At 48.2% G+C, this 11,546-nt stretch overlaps 1 protein-coding gene across 2 annotated transcripts in view; it reads right to left on the bottom strand.

Moving 5' to 3' along the window:
- Positions 1-2,473: 2,473 nt before the first annotated feature.
- CUNH1orf106 (chromosome unknown C1orf106 homolog) overlaps positions 2,474-11,546 on the bottom strand; it is a 44,744-nt gene continuing 35,671 nt past the window's right edge. For both annotated transcript variants that reach the window (XM_019546305.1, XM_019546304.1), the window contains exons 8-9: positions 6,971-7,691; positions 2,474-4,965 (exon numbers count right to left, since the gene is read on the bottom strand). In XM_019546305.1, coding sequence (XP_019401850.1) covers positions 4,873-4,965; positions 6,971-7,691 — 814 coding nt within the window. In that variant the 3' untranslated portion in view covers positions 2,474-4,872. The remainder of the gene's footprint in view (positions 4,966-6,970; positions 7,692-11,546) is intronic.

Raw genomic sequence — 11,546 nt, 5'->3', positions numbered from 1 at the left:
TCTGGCTGTGAACCTTGTGTTTGGCAGCCCTCTTGACAAAGAGATCCCCAGATCTATTGTTTAGACCCTGAAATAACACCATCCTAAGAAAACTTGTATGTTCTTTATTTTAATATCTCATTCTGTTTCTACATTTTTTGTATCTTTTATTGTAATCCATCCTGAGCCTGGTTTGAGAAGGTTGACATATATAAATCTAAAAAATAAATAAATAGGCACCTTTTCCAGAAGCCTTTCCAGCAGCTGCTGAAACTCAAAACCCCACAGGAGGTAGGAAATATCTGTTTTAGTTTGTCTCTCTAGGGGCGTATGATAGATGCAACACATAACATTCAGGCTTTGCACAGGGTTCCAAAACACCATTGTTCTGCACTTAGTAGCAAAAGAAATGTACAGATCTAGACAAAAATAATAAATAATATAATCCCTTGCCTCAGCTCCTTTACTGTTTTACAGACTTCTTTGGGCCGAGGTGACCCAGGATCCTTCTGGGCTGTCCATGGCTTGGGCTCTGACCATATCATGCCTCCCATATTTGGGGGAGTACCAGCAGGACATGACTGGGGGGTGGTCCCTAGTGACCAGCTGGCAACCAGAGGGAGTGCCCCAGCAGTCTCCCCCACAGTGGCACCGAAAGTGCCAGCACTTCTGCATGCGGCACAGTGGTGGAAGTGCCAGCGCTTCCACCACTGGCACTTCCACCACCAGAGCCAATTTTAGGGGGGGGGCACAAGCACTCTCTGTGCCTCCCCTTCCAGCTGGAGCACTCACTGTCAGGGGGGGCACCAGCACTCTTGTGCCCCCTGTAACGCCCCTATGCATTGTCTATGGCTCTGACTTATGGAGTCCTACCAACTTTGGCCCTCTTGGATCTTGGTTGGGCCCAGAGCTAAAGCGCATCCCCTTCCCTCTCTTGCCCAGAATTTCTGTTCCTGTCTGAGTGAATCTCCTGAATGTATAGGACTCCTTGCAATACCCGATTCCTTTGTCCTGCTGCTGTTTTTTTCTCCCTACTCTCTGAGCCCCCCACAGACAAGCTGGAGGATAACTTTTCCCAGCTCCACCCACCCTCCTTAGCATATCTATGCTTCAGTCCAGAGACTAGTCATTAAGTTTAATGACTCTCTATTGTATCTACTCCAAAGAAAGGATTGCACACCCATAAAAAGGCATCCTGTGATACAAGTCGCATAGTAACTACATAATATCAAACAGAACTCTTACTTGAACAGGCATTTCTCTAATCTCCAGAGGACTCCCAACACTTTTTTGTTGTAGAATGGAATCATGGGAAGGAAAAAAAAGCTGAAAAATCACCAGTACCTGTTCAGTGAGAAATAATCTCAGTTCAGCTTCCTCTTCTCTTTGCAAAAGGTGCGACCGCTTTAGGCTTTTTAGTCTGCTACCCATATTAGTATTGATTTTGCTGCCCACATAACACTCAAAGATCTTCTTGGAGTCTCTGGCACAGCTGGGAGGACGCTTTGGGGAAAATAAGACTCCATGCCCTGTAACTATACTAAAGTCCAAGCATAGGGGAATGTTCCTGCTTGTTTAGCCAGCCTCTGTGCTACTCTGTTCTGTCTTGGCTGAAGATTAACATGGCCAATTATCCCTGTGTTTACTTACTTAGTTCCACATGTGTAAAGTGATATCCTGTGCTTGATAACTGCAGGTGCAGTTTCTCTCTTGCCCCAGTTAATTACTTCCCTAGCTTTAGCAAGACTGCTGTGTCAGCTTTGCCTGAAAGCATGGGCTGGGACAAAACCTTTCCAAAGGAATCTCTAAGTATGAGATGGAATCTGTTGGGTCAAAAGTAAGCCATGCAAATCCAAATTACAGACTTTATTAATGAAGATATTTTGGAATGAAATCCAGAACAAAATTGACCCTTTGTAATTGAATACACATTCATAGATTGGGTACCAAATACTGTACATTATTACAAATAAGTTAATATAAAGAAAGCATGTGCCACGGATACCATATATAAAAAGTAACTACTAATTCTGTTAGCATCGTTAGTAGGTTAACATCTCTAGCCTACCAGAGAAATAAAAGGAAGACACATGGGCAATCATAAGAGACACAGAACAGTGAGCAAAAAGGGGAGTATAACAGGAAATAAGGATAGCTGCATAAGTAGGGAAGGCTGGTAGGGAGGACAAGTTACTAGGCTGGGACTCTGGTGATATGGGCTCGATTTCTGACTTTGCTCCAGTTTTCCTGAGCAAACTGTTTAATGTACATGGGCTTCAGTTCTCTGCCTGTGAGATGGAAGAGGACTGAAAGGCACTTAGACTAAATAGGGGTGAGGGCTGCAGAACTGAACTGGTGCTGGCTTCTACCCTCCTAAGAGGAGGCTGGATGAACACCTTGCCGGGCTCATTTGACCCCAGTTCTCTTTCCTACCATGGTAGGGGGTCAGATTGATAATCTGCTCAGGTCCCTTCTGACCCTGCCTACTGTGAAACTGTTTAGGGGTGTGGGCAAATACATCTTTTACCTGTTTTAAAAAGGAAGGGAGGCTGCTGCTTTGAAGTGTGTATCAGCTATTATACTGTCACTTTCACAGCTGCATGATCCTGTAGTGATATAATTACACTAAATTACCTTGACTTTGACCTTGAATGAAACAGGGTTAAACTCGTATCACCATGGAATTATGCAAGTGTAGCAGTAGCAGGATAACAGCTTATACTGGTATCCTCTGATACTGAAGTTATTACATCTGTCTATACCCTGCCTCAGTGTTTCCCAGACCTCTCACCTCCCTATTTCAGCTGCAGCCACCACTTCTCTTGCTGCTGTTTCCTTTACCACCAGTTCCAAACTGCTGCTGATGCCCTTCACCGGTGGGGGGAAATGGCAGCAATTGGCCATGAGACCTGGCAGCAAGGGGAAGGGGCATTGCTGGTTGAAGTAGGCACAAGAGTAGCTGAAGAATGGGGAAGGGCACAGCTGATTGTCACCATGATTTGCATGCACCTTTATAGGAATATTCACCCCCTCCCCAAGCCCTTTCCCCTCCTCCTGCCTGTGGGGCCTGCCCCAGAGTTCAGGAAACACTGACCTAGGTGATTAATGCTCATGGACATCTGGAGAAGTTGCAAGGAAGAGCCCAGCTGACTGCTCCAAGACAACTGGCTTATTAAACCTGGGCATGTTTCTATTAGATGCTTTTGACACTCCATGGTAAACCAGTCCTAGTGAAAAGCACCTGACCAGCCACAGAGACAGCAAATGCCAGTTGTCCATTGGATCTCAGAAGCTTAGACTTCTTGCCAGCACTATGAAAAGCCACTGTGAGCAAAGTCAGCAGCTTTCTGGATTACTCAAAGATCCAGAAACAACCCCATTCCCTCTGCTCACAGTGCATTTCCCTTTTAGGGATGGTCTTGCGGCTAAGGCGCTCAGCAGGTAGTTGACAGGACGGGGTTCTGTTCTTGACTCCACAACAGATCTTCTTGCACAACCTTAATCAAGTCATCTCAACTACTTTCTGCCTCAGTTCCACGTGTGTAAAGTGAGGATACCATTTTCTTGTCCCCCAGGGGTATTCTGAGGTTAAATCCACAAAGTCTTGGAAGGCACCGGCTTTGCAGGGACTGACGCAAGTCCCTAGATAAAGTGAAATTGTAAACTTCATCTACTATCAGCTGCTGCCCACAAAGCTTGGTAGGTATCCTGGTCATAAGGACATTTTTCCATAAAACTGAAAAGAATATATAAAGCCTTGGAAGATGGCAAGATTTGTGGCTCCTCTTCAATGAGAGAGTTGGAGTGGTTCGTAGGAATGCAGAGAGACTAGCAGCCAGCTCATTTTTCCTTTCATTCCCCCTACATGCAGACATACCAACAGGCTGGCTCACTCCTGCTGCATTCTGCGGGGATGCACTGTTTGCACCATGGTCTGCAAACTAGCAGTTGCTTTGCAGAAGCAATTAAGAGGAAGAATTTATCAGCACTTGCCCGAATCCTGGCACACTCTAAATGATCCTGTACCATTTGGGCAGCAGCCTATGTCCTAGCAAAACACCATCACCAGGGTAATACTTGCAAGGTCTCAGTGCAAAACTGCTGATAATCTTATCAGCTGAAACACATCCACAAACCAAATACAGTGGTCTCCGTGGGGATAAATACCAGGAAAGCCTCTGGAGCCATTTAGTGCAGTCCCTTGCATTTGTAGCCAATCATTACCCAGGGATCAGATGGACCTGTTGCCCCTTGTCCTTCCAAAGCAAAGGTCTTTGTCACCATGTGCACAACTTGCTCTCTGTTACTCTGCTAAGAAATCTAGCGGGTCCCTTTGCCTCTAAGATCCAAATGAAGGCTTCAAAACTTGTCTTGCCTGCACACTGTTCCTGGATCAACCCTTCCTCAAAAGACACAGAAAGGACAGTGTGTCCAAAGGGAGCTCACTTCTCATGCTTCTCCACAGATAGATAAATAAATAGGATGAGAGTGAAAAGAAGACACAGTGGGGAGCGTACGCAACAGCTCTCCGTTTGCCCCTCAGTCCAAAGAAGAGCACAGAGGGTAACAATATGCCAAAATGAATCCAGGCCTTTCAAATGACAGCTGTGCTTGAAGGACACAGTTGGGATTAGTGTGGTCTGGACTCTGTTCCCACAGTGGTGTCCTCCAGGGGTAATGGGGGACAAAGGCAGGAAGTGCCCACGCCTCTGTCTCGGTACAAATATATGGCTTGCAGATGGCTGTCCGATCATCCCAAGAAGCTTAGAGGGTGGCAGACTGAGGAGCTCAGTGCCTCGGACTGCCTGGCACTCTCTCAGGCAGGAAGTCTGGGGATACCCTGGCAAGGAAGGCAGTCAGCTGGGCAGGGTGGCAGCAGATGCAGTGCTGGCTCTAGACTTGAGTGATGATCTCACCATTTTCAGGCACGTAGACTTGCACGGGGGCTCCCTCAGGGGACCGCTTCAGGATATGGATCTGAGGGACCTGCACAGGGCAAAGGAAAGAGCTGCTTAATGGCACTGGAAAAGGCACAGTCATCCTGTACATCAGGTCTAGAGATCAATGCACAATGCCTGCCCCACGTAGGCATCTATACTGCAGCTGGCATAACAGGATCCCACACCCTGTCTCATTCCACCCAAAAGGCACTGGAGGGCACCACAAGAGGCTACATTAAAAGTGACAACTTCAAGCTAGTGAATTTGGAGACCTAAATTTAAAAAACCCCACAAATAAAGCACGTGAGTCTTGTTCTAATCCCTGAAAGGGATGATGTCTCACAGAACTGTACATAGGAAGGGAACCTGGAGGTTCAAAATGGGAGTACAGTTAGGATTTAAGGGCATTGGTGGAGCCACCTCTGATCTGTATTAACTAGTTCCCTCTTCTGCACAGGTATAGATGCACGTTTTTTGCAACAGAAATCGTTGATCCTGGATCTTGCAATAGGGTTTGTCGATCCCAGATTGGCCTCCTCAGCCATCTTCAGACCCACAAATATAGAAAACAATCATCCTTGACTGCAAGAGATTGCAGAAGAAGAGATGCAAGTTTTGGAAGGGTTTCTGTGTTAAATAATTAGTTAAAGACACTGCACGGATATTTCAAATGTGTGCTCAAATACATTACAATATTATTAAAGTAGCCTTAAAGGTATAGGTCCAGAGTCTGGGTTGATCTAAACTGGAGTGGTGTCATTGGAGTCAATGGGCCAAACCCCCAACTGACGTAACTCTTCATAGCTCCACTAGAGCCAGTGATGCTGATTTACACCACCTAGATCTACGATCTAGCTAAGGCAGTATACGATGCTGCTATTCTACATGCAAGTGTCACAAATCTTGGCCTGAACACCATTCTGTCACAAATATTTTACTAGCATCATTTCTTTACAGAGCAGAGAATACACGGAAATGATACACTGGAGTAAATTCATAGGAGAGATGGTCTGGCGCCTGCGTTTTGCTCCAATGCAAGAGTGACCAACAGTAGTCATTAGCTGATGGTCTCAGTTCTACATGTTTGTGACTCTTTTTTTATGCCTTGACCCTGGAAACAAAGATCCGACTCTCTCAGCAAAGCCATAAATACCAAGCCAGGATCACTACTGTTTACCAATCAAATTAGGATGAATTTACTGTGCTAGAGGCTGTCGTTAACAGAGGCTGTGAGTTACTATCCTCTCAAGGCTGATCCCATGCCTGGTAATTGCTAACCATTTAATTACAAGGTAAACAGCACATGGGGACACAGGAGGTCAGGAGGCCTGGGGCTAAATCACTTCCATTCTCCATGCTTTGCTGCTCCTACACATGATAGCAAGGGTGCAGAGTAGTGGCTAAGGCAACCACAGTTTAACAGGCAGTATACTAGTAGCTTCCCCCTTATAGCTGTGCCATGCCCTTCCATCCGAACCTTCTTGCTCTTTCACACTTTGGGACTCCCTTCACTCACAGTTCTGTGTCTGCCAGTAGCGTGATGTGGACATCATTACTTCTAGGGATTAGAACAAGACTCACAAGCCTATTTAATCTGTAGAAATTTTAACTTGAGTTGGCAGAGCCTAACGCACAATCCATTCCTGCATTCCCCCGCTTCCACCTTCCCCCATTCCTGCCAGCTCATATTCATTGGGCACCTGAGGGCAAGGCACCCCAAGCTTCTGCAATGTGCTAGGTAAAATGACCAATTTTCAGGGAGCAGAATTTGGGGGGACACAGTTTTGGCCCAGCTCAGGACACTGCCTGGCACTGATCTGGGACCAGTTTATCACATGCAAGGATGAAGAACCTTTTTCAGGGAGCCTTGGGGACACCAAGACACAGCCCTGAAATTTGGGGATGTCCTGGAAAATCCAGGATAGTTACTTCCCCCCCCCATCAAATGAGAAGCTAGTGTGGTACGAAGTTCCACTATTTCCCCTCGTCATGCAGTGTCCCTGGTAGAGCACTGCTCTCTGCATTGGCTCTTGCTCCCCAGGGTGCTCTACCTGAACTCGCTGCATGGGGGATCGCAAGGCATACAGCTCCCCGCCTGGCCCACTGCACATTCGAAAAGTCCCCTGCCTGTCCAGCGAATGGGGCCGTGAGTTCCTCAGCCTGGTGCGTTCATGCCATGACTTCAGCTCCTCCGTCACAGCTGATTTGGAAAGTGTCCGGCCTCTGGCTGTAGCATAGTCCTTGAGGGATGGGGTGCGTACAATCCTGCTCTGGGAGGGCACCAGTCTTTGGTAGCGCATGGGCACCCTGTCCTCCTCATAGGAAAACAGAGGTGGCCCACCGGTGCCCAGGGAAGGGCGGCTGCAGCTGAACTCCCTTGCAGCCACCATGTGGCTCTCAGATACATACTCCATGGTTGGGATGCAGCAAGGAGGCAGCAGTAGCTGCTGGGAGGTCTGGTAGTAATACACTGCTCCAGGCCTGTCAACAATCTGGCCCCTTAATGTTGGAGAGGGCTGCTCAATAGCTGGTGGGGGCACTGGCCTCAGGAAGATGTCAGGGCTGCTGCTACCAGGAGAGGTGGCATATGAAATGCTGGAGACGTCTGAGTTGCTGTCGTCAGAGCTGGAGTGATAGGTGGGGTTGGAGACCACGCTGGGCTTAGGCAGGGGAAAGCAGTAGCTGGGGACAGTGATGGTGTAGTACGTAGGGCGCCTCCTTGGTAGCATGCTTCTTCCACGGGGTTCCACATAGTCCTGGCATGCCTCCACTCTGTGGACAAGAGGAATCCATTTAGAGACCACTCACAGCACAGGCAATGAATGAAGAACTAACTATGCCCTTTCCCCTTCCCTCCTAGAATTTCAGGCTGAAAGCAAATCAAGGACCTGCCCATGCCTAATGGTCCATCTGCCTAACATGATTAATCCATGGTGCACAAGGGAGGGATGTAGCCAGCATTGCATCCAGTTACCTTAAACTCCCCAGCCTAAATGATGATCACACAGCCGCTTACAACTGGAAACAGCCCTTGCACAAGTCGGGAGTGGTGCTCTCACTCATGCCTCTGGAGGCAGCAAGGCTTCTTACTAGGCTGCTAGGCTCCCATCCCTGCCAGGCTGAAAGGAGCACCGTCAAAAATCCCAGAAAACTATTCACACTTAGGAAATGAGCAGCCCAGACAACACACACTAGAAGGTTTTATGAGCGATTCCAAGCACACAAACTTCCAGTCCCCTTAGTACCACTTGTATCCATCAGCATTGTACCCACAAGACCTCCCATTTCATACCGTTCCCCCTTTGGCCTTGGTTCCTATGACATGGGGAGAGGTGGTGGGTTTGTTTTTCATGAGATATGTTAAATTCATCTTTTCCATAATCGTACAGTACAAGCTTGATACTGAAAATGAGCAGAGAACAGGATGAAAAGTCACTGGAAAGCCAGAGAAATGTCCTCTTGGAAAAAGCCTTTCCATTTCATGAATGAAGCTCACAACATCAGTGCCAGGTCAGAAACCCTGATACTGACACCCCAAAGATCATCCTTCTACTATTAATTTTAATTTCAACCCTTCAGGGAGGAACCTGTGCCCTGCTAGAAGAGGTTTTAGATGGCCACAAACATCCCCTTTATGTGGGCACCGGAGTCCCCCAGGGCTCGGTCCTTGGGCCGGTGCTGTTCAATATCTTCATTAGCAACCTGGACAAGGCTGTGGAGAGCACCCTGTTCAAGTTCGCTGCTGACACCAAGCTGTGGGGTAAAGTGAATACACCGGCAGGCAGGGACCGCATCCAGGCAGACCTGGAGAGGTTGGAGAAGTGGGCAGATCTGAACAGGATGCGGTTCAACAAGGACAAGTGCAGGGTGCTGCACCTGGGGCGAGGGAGCCAGCATTATGGTTATAGGTTAGGGGCTGCCCCTCTCGGCAGCACAGAGGCAGAGAGGGATCTTGGAGTCAGGACTGACTCCAGGATGAACATGAGTTGCCATTGCGACGAAGTAATAGGCAGAGCCACCCGCACCCTGTCCTGCATCAACAGGGGCATCACTAACAGGTCCAGAGAGGTCTTGTTCCCCCTCTATGCGGCGCTGGTCAGGCCGCAGCTGGAGTCCTGTGTCCAGTCCTGGGCGCCGCACTTCAAGAAGGACGTGGAGTACCTGGAGAGGGTCCAGAGGAGGCCACTCGTATGGTTGGGGGCCTCCGTGGCCAGCCCTGTGAGGAGAGGCTGAGGGACCTGAATCTCTTCAGTCTCCGCAAGAGGAGACAGAGGGGGGATCTTGTGGCTGCCTACAACCTTATCAGGGGCCCCCAGCAGGGACTCGGGGAAAGTCTGTTCACCGGGGCCCCCCTTGGAGTCACCAGGAACAATGGCCACAAGCGGAGGGAGGATAGGTTTAGGTTAGATATTAGGAAGAACTACTTCACTGTAAGGGTGGCCAGAGCCTGGAATCGGCTTCCCAGAGAGGTGGTGTTCTCACCTTCCCTGGAAATCTTCAAGAGGAGACTGGATAGGCACCTGGCTGGGGTCTTATGACCCCTCCCACCCCCAGTGCTCCTTCCTGCCCACGGCGGGGGTTGGACTCAATGATCTGTCCAGGTCCCTCCCGACTCATTGATTCTATGATTAACACCAACACTGATACCCGCTCAGAACACTAAACCCTGACAATTAGACCCCAAACTGCAACACTGAGTGCTTTCTATTCCTATGCCCCAAAACCATCAACCAAAACCCAATGGGACTTCCTACCCCCAAATCTCAGTGACTCCCTCTTCCCCTCTTAATCTTCAATGCTGGCTCTTACCCTTAAGCCTCCACACTGACATCCCAAACAACACTGGCACCTCCTTGTACCCTTTAACACCAACACTACAGCCCTTACCTTTGAACTCCAGTGACTCCCCCTTGCACTTTATATCCCTAAATCCTGTAACCTCCTACACTGACATCCTATTCTATCCCAAGCCAAAACCAATCAGACACAAAAATGAAAAAATAGAAGTAATGGATTGAAGCCAAAATCCCTTCTCTAGGCAGAGCATATTTTCTGAAAATAAAGAAGTGTCAGGGACCCTGTAGAGTCCTTTAAGGACCTGACTATTGCTAATGATTAAATGTGGAAGGTTTCCAGTATGTTGAAGGAGAGCATCCTTCACCCAACAGCTGTTTAGTGCATGGAGTTAGCTCAGTGGTATGAAAGCTTGAGAGAAAGTGGTTCAGGAAGGACAGAACATCCCACTGCTGGACACTACAAGGTTAGAAAAGTTACTGGAGTCCTAAAAATCACAGGTTCTAGGATTTAAGTCAGGCTCATGTAGTTACAGCATCTCGCTTTTCTTCCCTTTCCTAAGACAGTGCTCCACTCAGATCCATACAGTCACCTGCTGTCCCACACTCTTTCCTGTGCTCCCCCATCTCATTGTATGTAAAATGCACACCATTTGTATTTCTCCCAGGATCTCAGTGTTATCACCTCTGTTAGGGCTTACATAAGACACTCAGGAAAAAGGGTCTGAATCAACTTTTAAAGTGCATTACTTAAACTGCATTACATCCTCACACAGGGAACCTAAACATGTGCCAGATGTCTGCTCTGGTATGACTAATCAAGTCTGCTGGAACGTGCTAATTAACATGCTCCAGCAGCCTCCACATCACATCTATTCAGCATTCCCGAGCTTCAAAATAGTGGCGGGGCACTTTAACTAAAGCTCGTCCAACAGGCTCTAGTTCAAGTGCCCCCGCCACCATTCTGAAGCATGGAAAACTGAATACATGCGATGCTGTGAGTGCTTTCATTAGAGCCGCTCTAATTAAAAAAAACCCTCTCCCCCTCCACCCAGAGTACATGCATAGATGCCCATAGACACTGCCATTCAGTATCAGAGTGGATTTAATTTGATTTAGTTTACTTGACTAATTATTTATCTATTAGAAGTCACACTTGTAGTTCATTCATATTAAGTTCTCTGAGTGTTCCTGTGCAGACAAGCCTTTATTCCTATTAAAGTAGAAACCAAGGCTGGCAACCAGAATCAGGGCTGCATTGTACTGGGTGCTGGATAGAGCTGCTGCCCCTGAGAGCTCACAGTCTGCACACAGAAGTGAGAGGTGGAGGGGCAAAAACTAGGGTGCACCCTTATATCAGTTGGCTATTGGACCTGCACCAATAAAGAGAGAAACAACGTTTTCAGCTATTGGCTTTTTTTTGATCATTGTGGCTAATAATTAAGGCCATGTGCCCAGAGCACTCCAGTGAGTGAAGTCCAGTCCCTAGATCCCACTGCTGATCTGAGCCCAAGGCAAACTACAGTGAGCAGGTCCCAGTGAGCAGCGGGAGGGGGCACCTGGGAGCAGTTACAGGGCACCGCACTCAGCAACAAAGGGACCACTGCTGCCTCCAGCTGCTGCTGCAGCTGCCATGGCCAGGGTCTGAGTGCTGGGACTGCTGTGGAGATGCTGGGCTGTGTGCAGGAAAGGTAATGTGCCATGCAAGGGGCATCCCACACCACTTGGTGCCTTTGCAAAAGGGGCTTCTTCCCCGCAGCTGTAGGAGCTGTGCTGCACAGGGCCACTGGTGTTGAGGCAGCAGCATGCTCTGGGGCTCTAAATGTGTCCAGTA

The sequence above is a fragment of the Crocodylus porosus genome, unplaced genomic scaffold (genome assembly GCF_001723895.1).
Source record: "Crocodylus porosus isolate Cpor-Errol unplaced genomic scaffold, CroPor_comp1, whole genome shotgun sequence".
Classification (NCBI taxonomy): domain Eukaryota; kingdom Metazoa; phylum Chordata; order Crocodylia; family Crocodylidae; genus Crocodylus; species Crocodylus porosus.
This window is presented reverse-complemented; position numbering and strand designations above follow the sequence as displayed.